We start from the raw sequence: 13,377 nt of genomic DNA, 5'->3' as shown, positions 1-13,377 counted from the left end.
ATTTTATAGTTCATCGGAACAATCAGTTTATTTATAGTTTAATCTTGTTTCGTTAGATTAATTTGTAGCGCGTTAAATAATAATGCAACTAAAATGATCGAAATACTAATGAAGGTACTCTTAACAAGGAAGGAAATATTGATAATTTCTATCTCTTCCATCGACTGTTCGGTATTGATGATTTTTATGTTTTTTGTCTAAAAATTGGTGTGTGTAGCAATCAATGATACTGGATGATTTATTAACTGTCAATACATTTATTTCCCGCTTTTATTTTAAGAAAAGGTTGTTATTCATTCGTCAAAGATACTGAGCAGCAATGAATGGTGAATATAGTCCTTGTAAGCAGCATATGTTAAATGATGGGAATAGTATACCTGTCGTAGCACTAGGAACTTCGAGAGTAAGAGAAATTTCAATTTGATGAGACGAATCTGATTCATTTTGTTAAAATGATATATGTCTTATTACTTAAAAAGTTATACATGATAATCTCTCTTTATTTTCATAAAAAATATAATCATTATTTTATAAACGGCATTTTTGTTGGTACATTCTATATGGAAACACCGTAACTAGTTATGGTATGAGTCAGGTATTATCCACCATCAGTGAATGGACTTCCCATTCTGGCGAAGGCTATATTAGATCAATTAAAGTGAAGCAGTTAACTTTGAATTGTTAAGATTGCTTTCACTTTGTTTAGATAACAAGCCGTTCATAAAGCAACGATATATTAAATAAATGTCTAAATATGTGACATCTCTACGTCAGACAAAACAGATGATGTGCAAGGAGTACCATCTTCATGCCACCATACATCATATACTGCGTTACAACTTGAAGTGAGCATGAAGCTGATAAGAAAAGACGCAATTTATCTTATAAATCTATAAATAGTTCAGCCTAGGTAAACAAATGGTCAAACAAATGAGTACATTGAAGGCGGACTTGCCTCCATGTAGCAGAAGCATGTGTTCAAATCTCGCTGGGGGAAGCACAAATATTTCCAACAGCAAATTTACTAATCTGTCCTTTGGGGATTTTTTTATTGACGAATTATGTATATATACAGAGAGAGAGAGAGAGAGAGAGAGAGAGAGAGAGAGAGAGAGAGAGAGAGAGAGAGAGAGAGAGTATAATGTGTGTGTGTGTGTGTGTTTGTGGCTGATATGAATTTTTTTTTCATTTTAAGATCCTACTAAGTGAAACTGTTGATGTGATTACTACTGCTGCTGATATCGGTTATCGCCATTTTGATACTGCGGAGTTCTACAGTAATATTACCCAAACAGGCGAAGGAATACGAAAGGTTTTACTTTCAGGGAAAGTAAAAAGGAAAGATCTTTTTATAACAGCGAAGGTAAACATATTACCAGTATTGTTATTTGTAGCAGATTGTGACCATCTGAGTTGGAAGTAAAATCGTATTTAATAATTGGTCTTATGTAGTTTAAAATTGAAAAGTAGTTAACGAAAAAATAACAAAAAACAAAAAAGCAAAATAAAATAACGATGATAATCATAAATCACTTATTCGATATTGAGTATTTACAAGCAGATTATTTGATTGTTATCAAAGGTTTTCAGAATTCCAGGCTGTGCATGAACTTTATGTGAAATTTACGAAAACGTCTTCATAAACTGTACAAAGATTTATAAGATTGAAAGAAAACCAATAGAGATTGCATATCGATATCATAACTTACTCTTAGCTAGGTCCGTGTTTTGAGCAACGTGGAGACATTGAAACTTCATTAAGAGAGTTTTTAGAACTTTTACAGCTGGATTATGTTGATCTGTGCCTCCTTCACTTTCCAGTACAATTCAAGGTAAATATTTTCATAAAAAATGATTCGATAAAATGTTAAATTAAAGTTTCATAAAGGGGCATTAGCTGTCAAATTCATGTTCTCTGGACGACAAAAAGATCTCATATTATGTTTATAACATACTTAATCGTCTATCCAAATAACAAAAAGTCCTAATTAACCAGTTTTCAATGCATGGACTTGTTATAATGTATCAACATTTTGTGTGTATTTTAGAATAGACGCCACCGTGATGATCTCCAAAGAATTCCGTAGGTCATAAGACCTGATGTTAAGAAAAATATAAATATAAAAACACAAACAAACACGTGCAATCGTATAATGACAATGTTTCTAGGTCTGTTTTGTTTCGTGTCATAGATTAAAAAAGTAAGTAAATCAGCGGTTTACCTGTATTTGAATGATTTTGTTTTGTGGTCAGAAGCAGTCAACGAAATGGATCCTTTTGGTGGCTGCCTTGTTGACATTAATTTCTTTTTAAGAACTAAACATGCTTAGCCCATGCCTTACCAATCCCTGTCAAGGGTTACCTTGAGGTTCGCATTAATTCGGATTCAAATGAGCTAAAATCTGATTTTGCAAGCCAAAAATACACCATCGATGTTTTGAGCTTATTTTGACATATTGAACCATAACTGACCGCTAATAGCGAAATAATATTTCACAATTCCGCTTTTATAAATGTTTGAAACCACAAAAACAAAAAATCATATTTTGATATTTTGTCAACTTCATAACTTCAAACTCTTTAAACTGCCGTTCGTTTTTTCTTCATGAAACTATTGCTTAAATGATCTTTGTTCGTACAAACCTGTATTTGTTGCTTTTGATAATATCTTATGCAGCTGTCTGTTGGAATTGTATAAAAACAAAATAATCTAGCGAAGAACGATTAAAATAAACAAAGACAAAAATACAGTACCTCCAGTATAATAAACCAATTAAAATATTGTTGAGAATGTGATAGAGCAGAGCCAGACTATGACTCCGAGATAAAAAATTTAAATGCAAATCCGAGGGATACAAAGATAATTTCAAAGGGTCACAATTTCATTTATAGTACGTATCAAATTTTTAAAGTGTTATTTTCATTTATATAATGATAGTGCAAACTAAATTTACAGATGCTGATCCTTTGTAAACTGATTTCGATGACTATTATCTCATATTTTTATTCTCAGAAAGGAGCACAAACACGTGACGATAATACAAAATGGCATGAATATTTAAATGGAATATGTGATCATGAGCAAGTGTGGAAAGTATGTATCAAAATGTACACTATGATGTTTGTTTGTATTTTGTTCATACTGGGTTGCTAACAGCTTTTATCAACTTAAAAAAAAGTCTAATTTATTGAAACGTGAAAGGGTTGTCTCTGTTAAAAGGTGAAATCCGTATATTTCGCAATCTTCTACTATGATAAAATTCTTCGGGCGAAGATAAATGACTGCGGAATGGTTTCAAACAATTGCAACTAAATAAACAGGTAGTGAGGTAAGGTGCTGAATGTTATCAAACAATTGCAACTAAATAAACAGGTAGTGAGGTAAGGTGATGAATTGTATCAAACAATTGCAACTAAATAAACAGATAATGAGGTAAGGTCCAGTGATTTTCAGATAACAAAATACAAAACATATATATACAAACTGTACGGAAATATCTATGAAAATGGAACACATTTGATAAATTTTTCACTGATATGAATTAAAAATTACAGAATGTTCTCTCTTCCGTTTTCTCTTATTCAAGCTTGTAACAGCCTTTTTAAATATTTTTAAAGTTTCTAAAAGAAATTGACGGGATTTACTTTACGTTTGCCCCTTGTTTTTTTGGATTTTCAAACATTTTGGCCTCGGACATTATTGAAGAGGCATTAGTTGTCGGAATACGCACTTGGTACCGTTTAATTTGATTACCGTTTATATCATATTTGATGATTCCAGAAAACAGTTGTCAGTTTTTTTTTAAATAATTAATTTTTGTCTACTACAGTGTCGCCTTTTTGTTTTGTTTTTTATTAAATATGTATTTAGTATTGTTTGTCATGTTATGTCTTATTTTATATTAAAGAAGATGGAAGGTGGAGTTGAACTTGGTTTGACACTATCTTTACGGTTGTTGTACTTAATTTTGGGTGGCTTCGAATATCACTGAAGATAAATCAATTGTCGAAATGCAAATCTGGTGTAGTTAAATTGTTACCGTTTAAAATTATAACCGTTAGCTATATGATGATTTCAAAATATTCTTTTGGAATTATCATGATTAATGAAAAAGTTATCTTATTTTACTTTATATTTGCATTTCTGTTTTGTTTTGTTTTTGTATTTCAAATTGCAGCTTCGTGTTGGCTTTTTTGATTTTTTCAATAAATATTAGTATGTTTTATTTTCTATTAAAGGAAATGGAAGGTGCAGTTAAAATTGGTCTGACACGATCTATAGGGTTGTCTAACTTTAATCAACAACAAGTAGAGAGCATAATACAAAAATGTACAATACCTCCTGCTGTTCTACAGGTATGGCAATTCTGAATATGTTTTTTTTTTTTATTTTCTATCTACCAAATGTTTTCAATAAAGGCAACAGTAGTATACCGCTGTTCGAAACTCATAAATCGATAGAGATAAAAACAAATCTGGGTTACAAACTAAAACTGAGGGAAACGCATCAAATATAAGAGGAGAACAACGACACAACAAAAACACAACATTAAAATGTAACATACACAGAAACGAACTATAATATAACAATGGCCATTTTCCTGACTTGGTACAGGACATTTTAAGAAAAATAATGGTGGATTGAACCTGGTTTTGTGGCATGCCAAACCTCCCGCTTGTATGGCAATGTTAAATATAACATTAAAATGACAACATTACATGACAGGATTACAATACAAATAAATGGGAGAACATATAGGACAAAGAAACACACGAATAATAGCTAACAAAAGGCACCAGGTTTAAAATCCAATATGCCAGAGGTGCGTCTCGTCCACACAAGGCTAACCAGTGACGCTCAGATGAAAAAAGTTTGAAAGCCAAAACAAGTATAAAGATGAAGAGCACAGAGGACCAAACCTTCCAAAAAGTTGCGCCCAACACGGCCAGGGTTTTCTGCCTTGGACAAGAACATCCTTATTATATAGAATAATTTATAATTTTGCAAACAGTAAATTTTATAAAATGACTATATAATAGATATACATGATAAAACCAAAGTGGGGACTAGCTACAGAATAAAAACGGATCGATACATTACAAAAAACAACTTAATCCAACACATAAAAATACACAGCCGAGTTAGCCAAAGCCTCAACGCACAAAGTGACGTCACATTTGAAATTCTAAAAAAAAAAATCACAAAGTGACGTCACATTTGAATTTGTAAAAATATTTCCCAAAAATAAGATAGGATTAGGATTGATTCAACATATGGGTCTAATAACGTATTACATTTATAAAAGTCATGACAAAACAGACGAAAGTAATAAATACAAATGCAATAAAAATATCAATATGATTTAAAATAGCAAAGATGTGTAACAATTAACTCGAAATAATGTTTGTTATAAAATAAAATAAACAGTTACTTCTAAGCTTGAGTGTTCTGAATATGAACTTTCCTAAGTTGTACATCTCTTTAACATTAGCAGTGCTTTTTAATTTAATTGTAAAATTTTATCAATGTTGGATTCTTGATCCTTTTAATCAAACGAAACGTTATTACAGCTTTGATTGCTCATTTGGTTTTAATTAGAAATATTAATATTTATAATTTAACATTTTATAGAAATGTACATTACTTTAATTTCGGGATATACTTTATGTGTAGTACATGTTTAACATGCTCTTATTCCAGTAGCTGATATTTGACTATTGCATGTTCATTTGGGAAATTAATTAGAAAATTACGTTTTCTTATTGCCGCAATCACACGTTCATATTTATTACTATTTGATTGTTGGACGATTGAGAGTAAAGAAACAAATTTCATAGTAATTAATCACCTGTTTTATTCTTTCATTCTTGTTATTGTGTTTGTTAACGTCTGTGCTCCAATCTTGCACATCATAACTACAAAATTACTTATTTAGTAATTTTGTACGAAATTAACTTGTATATATACATATTGCACTGGCAAGAGAGACAGACAATCATGAAACCGGTTCCATGTGTTCTTTAAAAAAAAAATCCGTTAGTCTGAATAATTCTTTTTAAAATCTAATATCAAAGTGACATAACATTGAATGATTGGTGAAATGTATATTGTAATAGAAATAATAATTTCATATGAATTCTTCATTTAAAACTCGAGAACACTTGCATGTTGCAATTCATGGCGACATCATATATTTGCTTTAACAAAAGTTGATTCAAACGTATGTGACACCCTCGAATGATGTTAATTCTTTTACAAAATCCAACAAAACATGTTAAATACATTAAGTAATTATTCACAACTGAATTTGCATCTCAATAAAATCAAGCAACAATATTATGAATCCCTGACCCGATGAGACTCTTTGGTTCTTAATATTAAATTGAGGTGACATGAAAAAGCGAAAAAGATAGTAACCATAGATCAAAGTAAAATAGGCAAGTAGACAAGCAAAATAAAAAAGAAAAGAAACAAACACCAAACCAAAAACAAAGATTGAGCAATATGATTCAAAAAGGAAGGACATGGCTGGAAACATCGAATGTAGACACCAATACTGTTCCATTTTGTTCTATACAGAATTATTCGCTTTTTTTAGAGTGAATGTTGTGGTTTTTGTTAAAGCACTCTTTTTATGTCATATCAAAAATTGCATGATCGGTTAGAACTTATGTAAGATAATCAATGAAGTTGTTATTGAAACTATCAGAATATGTTAAACGTAACTTAAACCTCGATAAAATAAATAACGGGAGGAAAATAAATTCTTATGCCAAGAAGAACAGACTTCACCAATGTGAATAAAAGCAGATTAGGTGAATTGGTGAATCACAAATTGCAAATCAATCTAAAAATCACTTTGCAATCATTATAAAGAATTATATTCATTTACCAAAATGAGTAAAAGTCTACAACCAAAAACTAAAAGATAAAATCACAATAAAAGTTTTGTTGAATATATAATTTTTGTTTACTTCTGTTGGATATGCCTGTGTTAAGAAATACACCTCCTTTTAAAATCATTTGTGCGTTTGCTTACGGCATTCATGTATAATAAAATTACATTAATCAGTGTCAATAATAACACTAAAAAAGTGCTTTTTCATTACTCAGAAGCTTATATAATATAGGAAGATGTGATATGATTGTCAATGAGACATTTCTCCACTGGAGATCAGATGACATAGAATTTAACAACTATTGGTCTACGTACGGCCTTAAACAATGAGCAAAACCCATACTGCATATTCAGCTATATAATTTATTTATAAAAATTGTTGACATGCCAGTAAAATTCATGTACCTTAATCTAGCTCTACATTCTTAATTAGAATGGTACTACGTGACTGTATTAAATTCATTTCAGACAGAATGTCATGCACATTTACAAATAACAGATCTTGTACAATTTTGCCAGGATAAGGAAATATTTGTTATAGCCTTCGCACCACTGGGATCTCCGGGTCTTTCTACGCTCAAATCTAAATTTGGATCGAACTTCAAGCATTTGACAAATGTAGAAAACAGGTACTTACAAATATAATTCGTTTGTTGCGTTTACTTACGTACAAACCACACATTTTGTATTTTCTTTTGTGTAATTCTTCTTTTAATTGGGTGTTAATGTTAATGATGTTATTTTTATAATTTTTGTAAATCTGGTTTATAGTTGGAGGAAACATAGGAAGTTAAGCTTTCACGTGTTACTATTTTTACGTGTAATAAAAGAGTATAGAATGTCTACAAATGGAGTTTTTTTTTAAAGATATCACTAAAGGAAAGCGTTACAAACAAGTCGGATTAATGCACTGGCAAAACATGTTGCGTAATTCTTCCTTTTTCTTTAGTATTTACATGTACTATAAAATTTCAATAAGTAAATAAGAATTTGTGTACAACATGTAATGATTACATATTTATAATTAAAGAGGTATTAAAATGGTAGTGGATCACTTTGCTCTCAACTTTTTATTTATGTTATTTTTAACTTTGATCTCTTCATTGTATATAATACGTTTTATACAAACAAAGACAATATAAAAGGAAAGCTTAAGATATAGCATATAGTACTTCAGTATTGAAATTATTATATCATGGCATTGGATTAAAATGTTTCTCATACCAAAAACAGGCTCAGGTTACAACTGACCTAAACCAAAATGAATATTTATTATAGGTAGGTACTGTAATATGTAAATTAGAGTACAGTTTCTTTAATTCCCACATATTTTATGTCATTACATTACTTTTTGTAGTAACCAGCCGTGTGATATATACCATGAAAGTATTGTGCGTGATTTAGCAAAACAGCACGAGAGAACACCTGCGCAGGTTTGTTTACTTGTCTTAAGGTCTCAAACACCCGTCTGGAGTACTTCCATATAAATATATTTGACCTGATTTGATTGATTTATTGGTGGTGTTGTACGCCACCATCAGCTCGCTTGCCAGGTTTAAAAGTCAGAACCTTAGTATTGACAGGCGAGTGATCGCTTTAAATGAATTATTTAGACCATTCGACCACATACAGCCCTAGATCAGCTATGAAGGTATCTGGAACACGATGAATTTTGTACATATAGCAGACAGTATTATTTTAAAGAACAAAGGAAACACTTTTAATCTAGAAAATTAAAAAAAAGGATTATTTAAACAGATTTTCATGGGTTTCCTACTCTGACACATTGATTGCATGCAATTAATGTTATGAATCTATCTTGTTTTATCCTTTCATGATTACATAATTCGAATAAAGATTTAATCCGCATGATTTCGATTATGACAAGGATGCCTAAATCTCATGTCATTGATTGAGTGAATTCAAATTGGAGATTGAATAAGAGGCTGCAGATCTTGATGGATCATCAAAACTCGTATTTTTAATATCCCCATACTAAGATAAAAGAAAACTGCGGCGACATAACAAAAAATGAAAACACGTTATAAATTTCATGCGTCCGAAGCGCTTTTCTGGATTTACCGAATATTTGAAAACCAAGGATGTATAAGGATCGAAAACGTTGAATAGCTATAAACAAAAAAGGACCTAAAATAAATAGCCAAATCCATCTAAGGCCAAGTGTGCCTGAAGGAGTTGAAACCTTAGTTTCTGTATAATTTCAAAATTTATAAACGGGCAATTTTAGATAGTTTGTTATAAATCATGTCAGTACCGAAGTACTGAGTACTGAGCGATTTTCTGGATTTACCTTCATCAGGAACGCTCAAAGCCGAATATTTGGTTGATTGTAAATTTCATGACACAACTAGACGATTTTAGAATGGGAGAATAGTTGATGCACAAAAAGAAAGGGTTGACCATATTGTCAATACTTCTGGTCTTGTGATGTCCCAGGCGGATGCTGACCTATTGATTTTTGTGAGGTTTACTTAAAATAAAGCAGAATATTTCCTATTGTTATATTCTCGGCATCAAACAATAGCGATTAAAAGCTCCATAGTTTCTCCAAAATTACAAATGACAAAGATTCCATTTAGTATAGTATAATAATAAATATGCAAAGTTTCTCTATAATTTTTTTACTTCATTACTATACATGCGTTTTCTATATTTACACTTGTATCACGTATAACTAAGTTTTCTTTTAGATTCTATTACGGCATCACATCCAGCGTGGTCTTGGAGTTCTCCCAAAAAGCTCTAATCCTGAAAGATTAAAGGAAAATATAAATGTAAGAATTATATGAAATGCATATATAAGGCGTTATTTTCCCTTTCTATAAAACAAGGATATATCTGTTTAAATTAAAGAAATACATTGACATGTCAATATTTTAACTCTTTAATCATTGACAGAAAAATAATAATTAATAATGGTTTTTTTCCAAAATTTGATATTGCTTTTTTTGAGAATTTAATATTGCTTTTATGAGAATTTAATATTGCTTTTTTGAGAATTTAATATTGTTGTTTTTTTTTAGAATTTAATGCAATGAGTTGATTAACATTTGACTATTTATTTTCTAAAATGTAATACCTACGTAATGAGGACTAATATCATGAACATAATAACCACAATTTTGTTACTCCTTGTACTGCAACAAAATGTTTAAAACTTTGCAGAAAGAGCAATAATCAAAGCAACCTCTACGGTCGCCATCATGATTTGGTTGAAAACTATGGAATACATATGTCACCACGCATATGTTGCACTCATCTTAGCAACAGACACGTCCTCTTTTTTCGATTTTTTAATCACCGAAATCACTTTATCACCGAATCTATACTTGTTTTCGAACAAGAAAACGGATGCAACTGGTGGACAATAAATTGTCTATCCTTCCGGAGCACAGGATTTCATCCCTGTTTTATTTTATTCTTTTGTTTGCATTGCGTTTTTCTCAATATTTAGGTTCTTTTTATTGTTTGATCGGCAACTGTTTATTTTTTCATTGTTTATTCGTTGTTGCAATGGTGTTATCTGGCATTTATTGGACATTTGATTTTGATTATTAATTTTTATCTTATTTTTTTTCTACTAGTCCTCTCATCCCAACAACAACACTCTGTTCTATTTGACAGACATCAGGTTTTTTGGTTTATCATTTTTGTAGCAATTGCACATTTAATCACTTTTACTCTCTAAATGAACCCAGATCTAGTCAGAGTGATCTTGATTCAGTAAGCCTATTTTTTTCAGATATAAGACCCAAAGCAGAAATATAATAAAATAAAATAAATATTAACCCACTAAAAATTTACTGGAAAATAAAAACTCGTTTGGATTTTCTTCAACAATAAGCAAAACAAAAAGGGATTCACAATATTTGAGCAGTATCAAAGTACTGTCCAAAATTAGATGATACCAAGGGAACAATTAAAACCTATCAATAGACAAACAATTCCTTAGCCCCCCCAAAAAAAACAAATAAACAAACAAACAACCGAAAGTTTCAGAACAACACTGCAGATGCCTTGGACTTCAGTGTTTTTCCTGCTTTTCTTTCCGTCGCGTTGCATTTAAAATTGTAAAAATCTGATAAGCTGTTTCTGCATTAAACAAAACGAGTTGATATATGCCACTTGTTTAGTGCTAGAAAAGTATAACAAAAATATCGAACTCCAAGGTAAATTAAAAAAAGGAAAATCCATAAAAACTGACAAAATCAAACGTTATTAACCAACAGAAAGAGTAAAAATACAACTGTCATAATCCTGACTTGGTACAGGCATTTTAATGGACGCACGTCTGGCGTATTGAATTTTAAGCCTAGTACTTTCTGCTAGCTATTATTCGTGTGTTTCTTTGTCCTATATGTTCTCCCATTTATTTGTATTGTGGTCCTGTCATGTGATGTTGTCGTTTTGGTGTTGTGTTTGACGTTGCCATAAAAGCGGGAGATTTGGCATGCCACAAAACCAGGTTCAACCCACCATTTTTTTCTTAAAATGTCCTTTACCAAGTCAGGAAAATGGCCATTGTTATATTATAGTTCGTTTCTGTGTGTGTTACATTTTAATGTTGTGTTTTTGTTGTGTCGTTGTTCTCCTCTTATATTTGATGCGTTTCCCTCAGTTTCAGTTTGTAACCCGGATTTGTTTTTATCTCTATCGATTTATGAGTTTCGAACAACGGTATACTACTGTTGCCTTTATTTAAAGGTGGATTAAACCTGGTTTTATAGCTAGCTTTACCTCCCACTTGATGACAGTTGTTTATAGTTCTGTTATATTGACAAAATTGGATGAGCAACCCAAACAGACATAATGGGTTAATATGACAAAAGTTGTGATCTTCCAGCGAAAGCTTTGTAAACATACATCACAGACATACAACGCAACTGACTAAAAAAATTGTTGGAAAAACATATAATTAAATCAAAAAAGAAGCCAACAAAAACGTTGCTGCAGTTGATAGTAATTAAACTCATCATAGATACCAGGATTGAAATTTTTACGCCAGACGCTCGTTTCGTGTTCAAAACACTCGTCAGTGACGCTCGAATCAAAAAAGTTAAAAAGACCAATTTAAGTACGAAGTTGAAGAGCATTGAGGACCCTAATTCCTAAAAGTTCTCCCAAATACAACAAAGACGTAAATCTGACAAAGACACCAACAAAAATATTTTTTGTAGTTGATGGTAGATTGTCAAAGACGCCGATAAAAAAGTTTTTGTAGTTGATAGTACATACCGTATATTATTCACTTCCTCGATAAAGTACAATTTAGTAAAATATAAATACATGTACAATGTAAACAAAATGAAAACATTTGAAAAGCATTGAAACTTTCAAATTAAATATTGTTTGTCTGTCAGTTATAGAATGCACACAACAACAGTTTCAATGATTAAGTTTGAACAGACTTGATTATTTTTCATAATTTATTTTATTTCAAAGATCTTCGATTTTAATCTAACAAAATGTGATATGGAGTCAATGGAGATGTTGGAAAAAGGTCGACGCATATTTTCCTTTGGTTTGTGAGTAAATATACTATTTATTTTAAAAGAAGAGTTTAACACATTATAAGACGTTTTCAAAGTACAAATTAAAGTATTGAATAATGACATAGTTGTGAATAATAGTTTATACAAAACTTCAATTGACGTGAGGACATGGTCATACATGTACACATTATTATTTTGCCATCAAAACAAATTGAAAAGAAATTAAAAGTAAAATTCATTCATATGATACATGTACATCAGCCGTACTTAAGTACTGTTGTCATTACTATTGTTCAATGACGTCCGTAAGCACAATCTATTGATATGTATAATAACCGACAACATATATTTGTCTAAAAAAGAAATAAACGTACTCATTTTTCAGAACAAACAAAATGCAATGTTAAGTACGTTTAAACTTAAACGAAATACATACGCGACTTTAGTTAAAGCAATAGAAAAAGTAGAAAGATAGAGAGAAAAATAACACAAAAAACAGAGAAAAACACTACTCTGAAAACTAAAACGTTTATATTTATCAACTGTAATTAACCAGTATTGACTTCATGACTGTCTAAGTTAACGAATTTCTTGCTCCACTCTGTACTTCCCATATCACATGCGTATATGGGTCAAGTTGCGCAATTCATTTCCCATAGGCGACAATGGTTGACTTTTATTCCATTCCTCTATCCATATCGTAAACTTGAATATGTATGATGGCTCGTTTCGAAGCTGAGACATTTTCACACATGTGGTTAAATTTTAGGGGTACGAAGTGGGATTAAATTTTTTACAAATTGGGCAACCCCGAAAGGCCCACGTGATGCCGCTTCAGCAAGTGAAAAGTCCTTATTTTCACACAGTTAAATACTCTGGAAATTCAGATATCTACAAACATTTAATAACTCCAAAGTTTTTACATCTTTATCATACAGTCTTCTGCTCTTTAAAAAAGCACAACT

The 13,377-nt window shown here is 31.1% G+C and overlaps 1 protein-coding gene across 1 annotated transcript; it reads left to right on the top strand.

The window, feature by feature from the left end:
- The first annotated feature begins 319 nt into the window (after positions 1 to 319).
- On the top strand, positions 320 to 12,449 carry LOC127726815 (uncharacterized). Its single transcript, XM_052234268.1, has 7 exons — positions 320 to 403; positions 1,196 to 1,378; positions 4,240 to 4,356; positions 7,368 to 7,528; positions 8,257 to 8,332; positions 9,611 to 9,694; positions 12,363 to 12,449. The coding sequence occupies exons 1-7, from the start codon at positions 320 to 322 to the stop codon at positions 12,447 to 12,449; spliced, it is 792 nt and encodes a 263-aa protein (XP_052090228.1).
- Positions 12,450 to 13,377: the final 928 nt, after the last annotated feature.

Source organism: Mytilus californianus, unplaced genomic scaffold (assembly GCF_021869535.1).
Source record: "Mytilus californianus isolate M0D057914Y unplaced genomic scaffold, xbMytCali1.0.p SCAF_18, whole genome shotgun sequence".
Classification (NCBI taxonomy): domain Eukaryota; kingdom Metazoa; phylum Mollusca; class Bivalvia; order Mytilida; family Mytilidae; genus Mytilus; species Mytilus californianus.
This window is presented reverse-complemented; position numbering and strand designations above follow the sequence as displayed.

Excerpts from the sequence above, each read along its gene's own strand:
- LOC127726815 (XM_052234268.1), top strand. The coding sequence starts at position 320 with ATGAATGGTGAATATAGTCCTTGTAAGCAGCATATGTTAAATGATGGG. Across the intron at positions 7,529-8,256 it reads TTGACAAATGTAGAAAACAG|TAACCAGCCGTGTGATATAT; the intron begins GTACTTACAAAT and ends TACTTTTTGTAG. Across the intron at positions 9,695-12,362 it reads GATTAAAGGAAAATATAAAT|ATCTTCGATTTTAATCTAAC; the intron begins GTAAGAATTATA and ends TTTATTTCAAAG.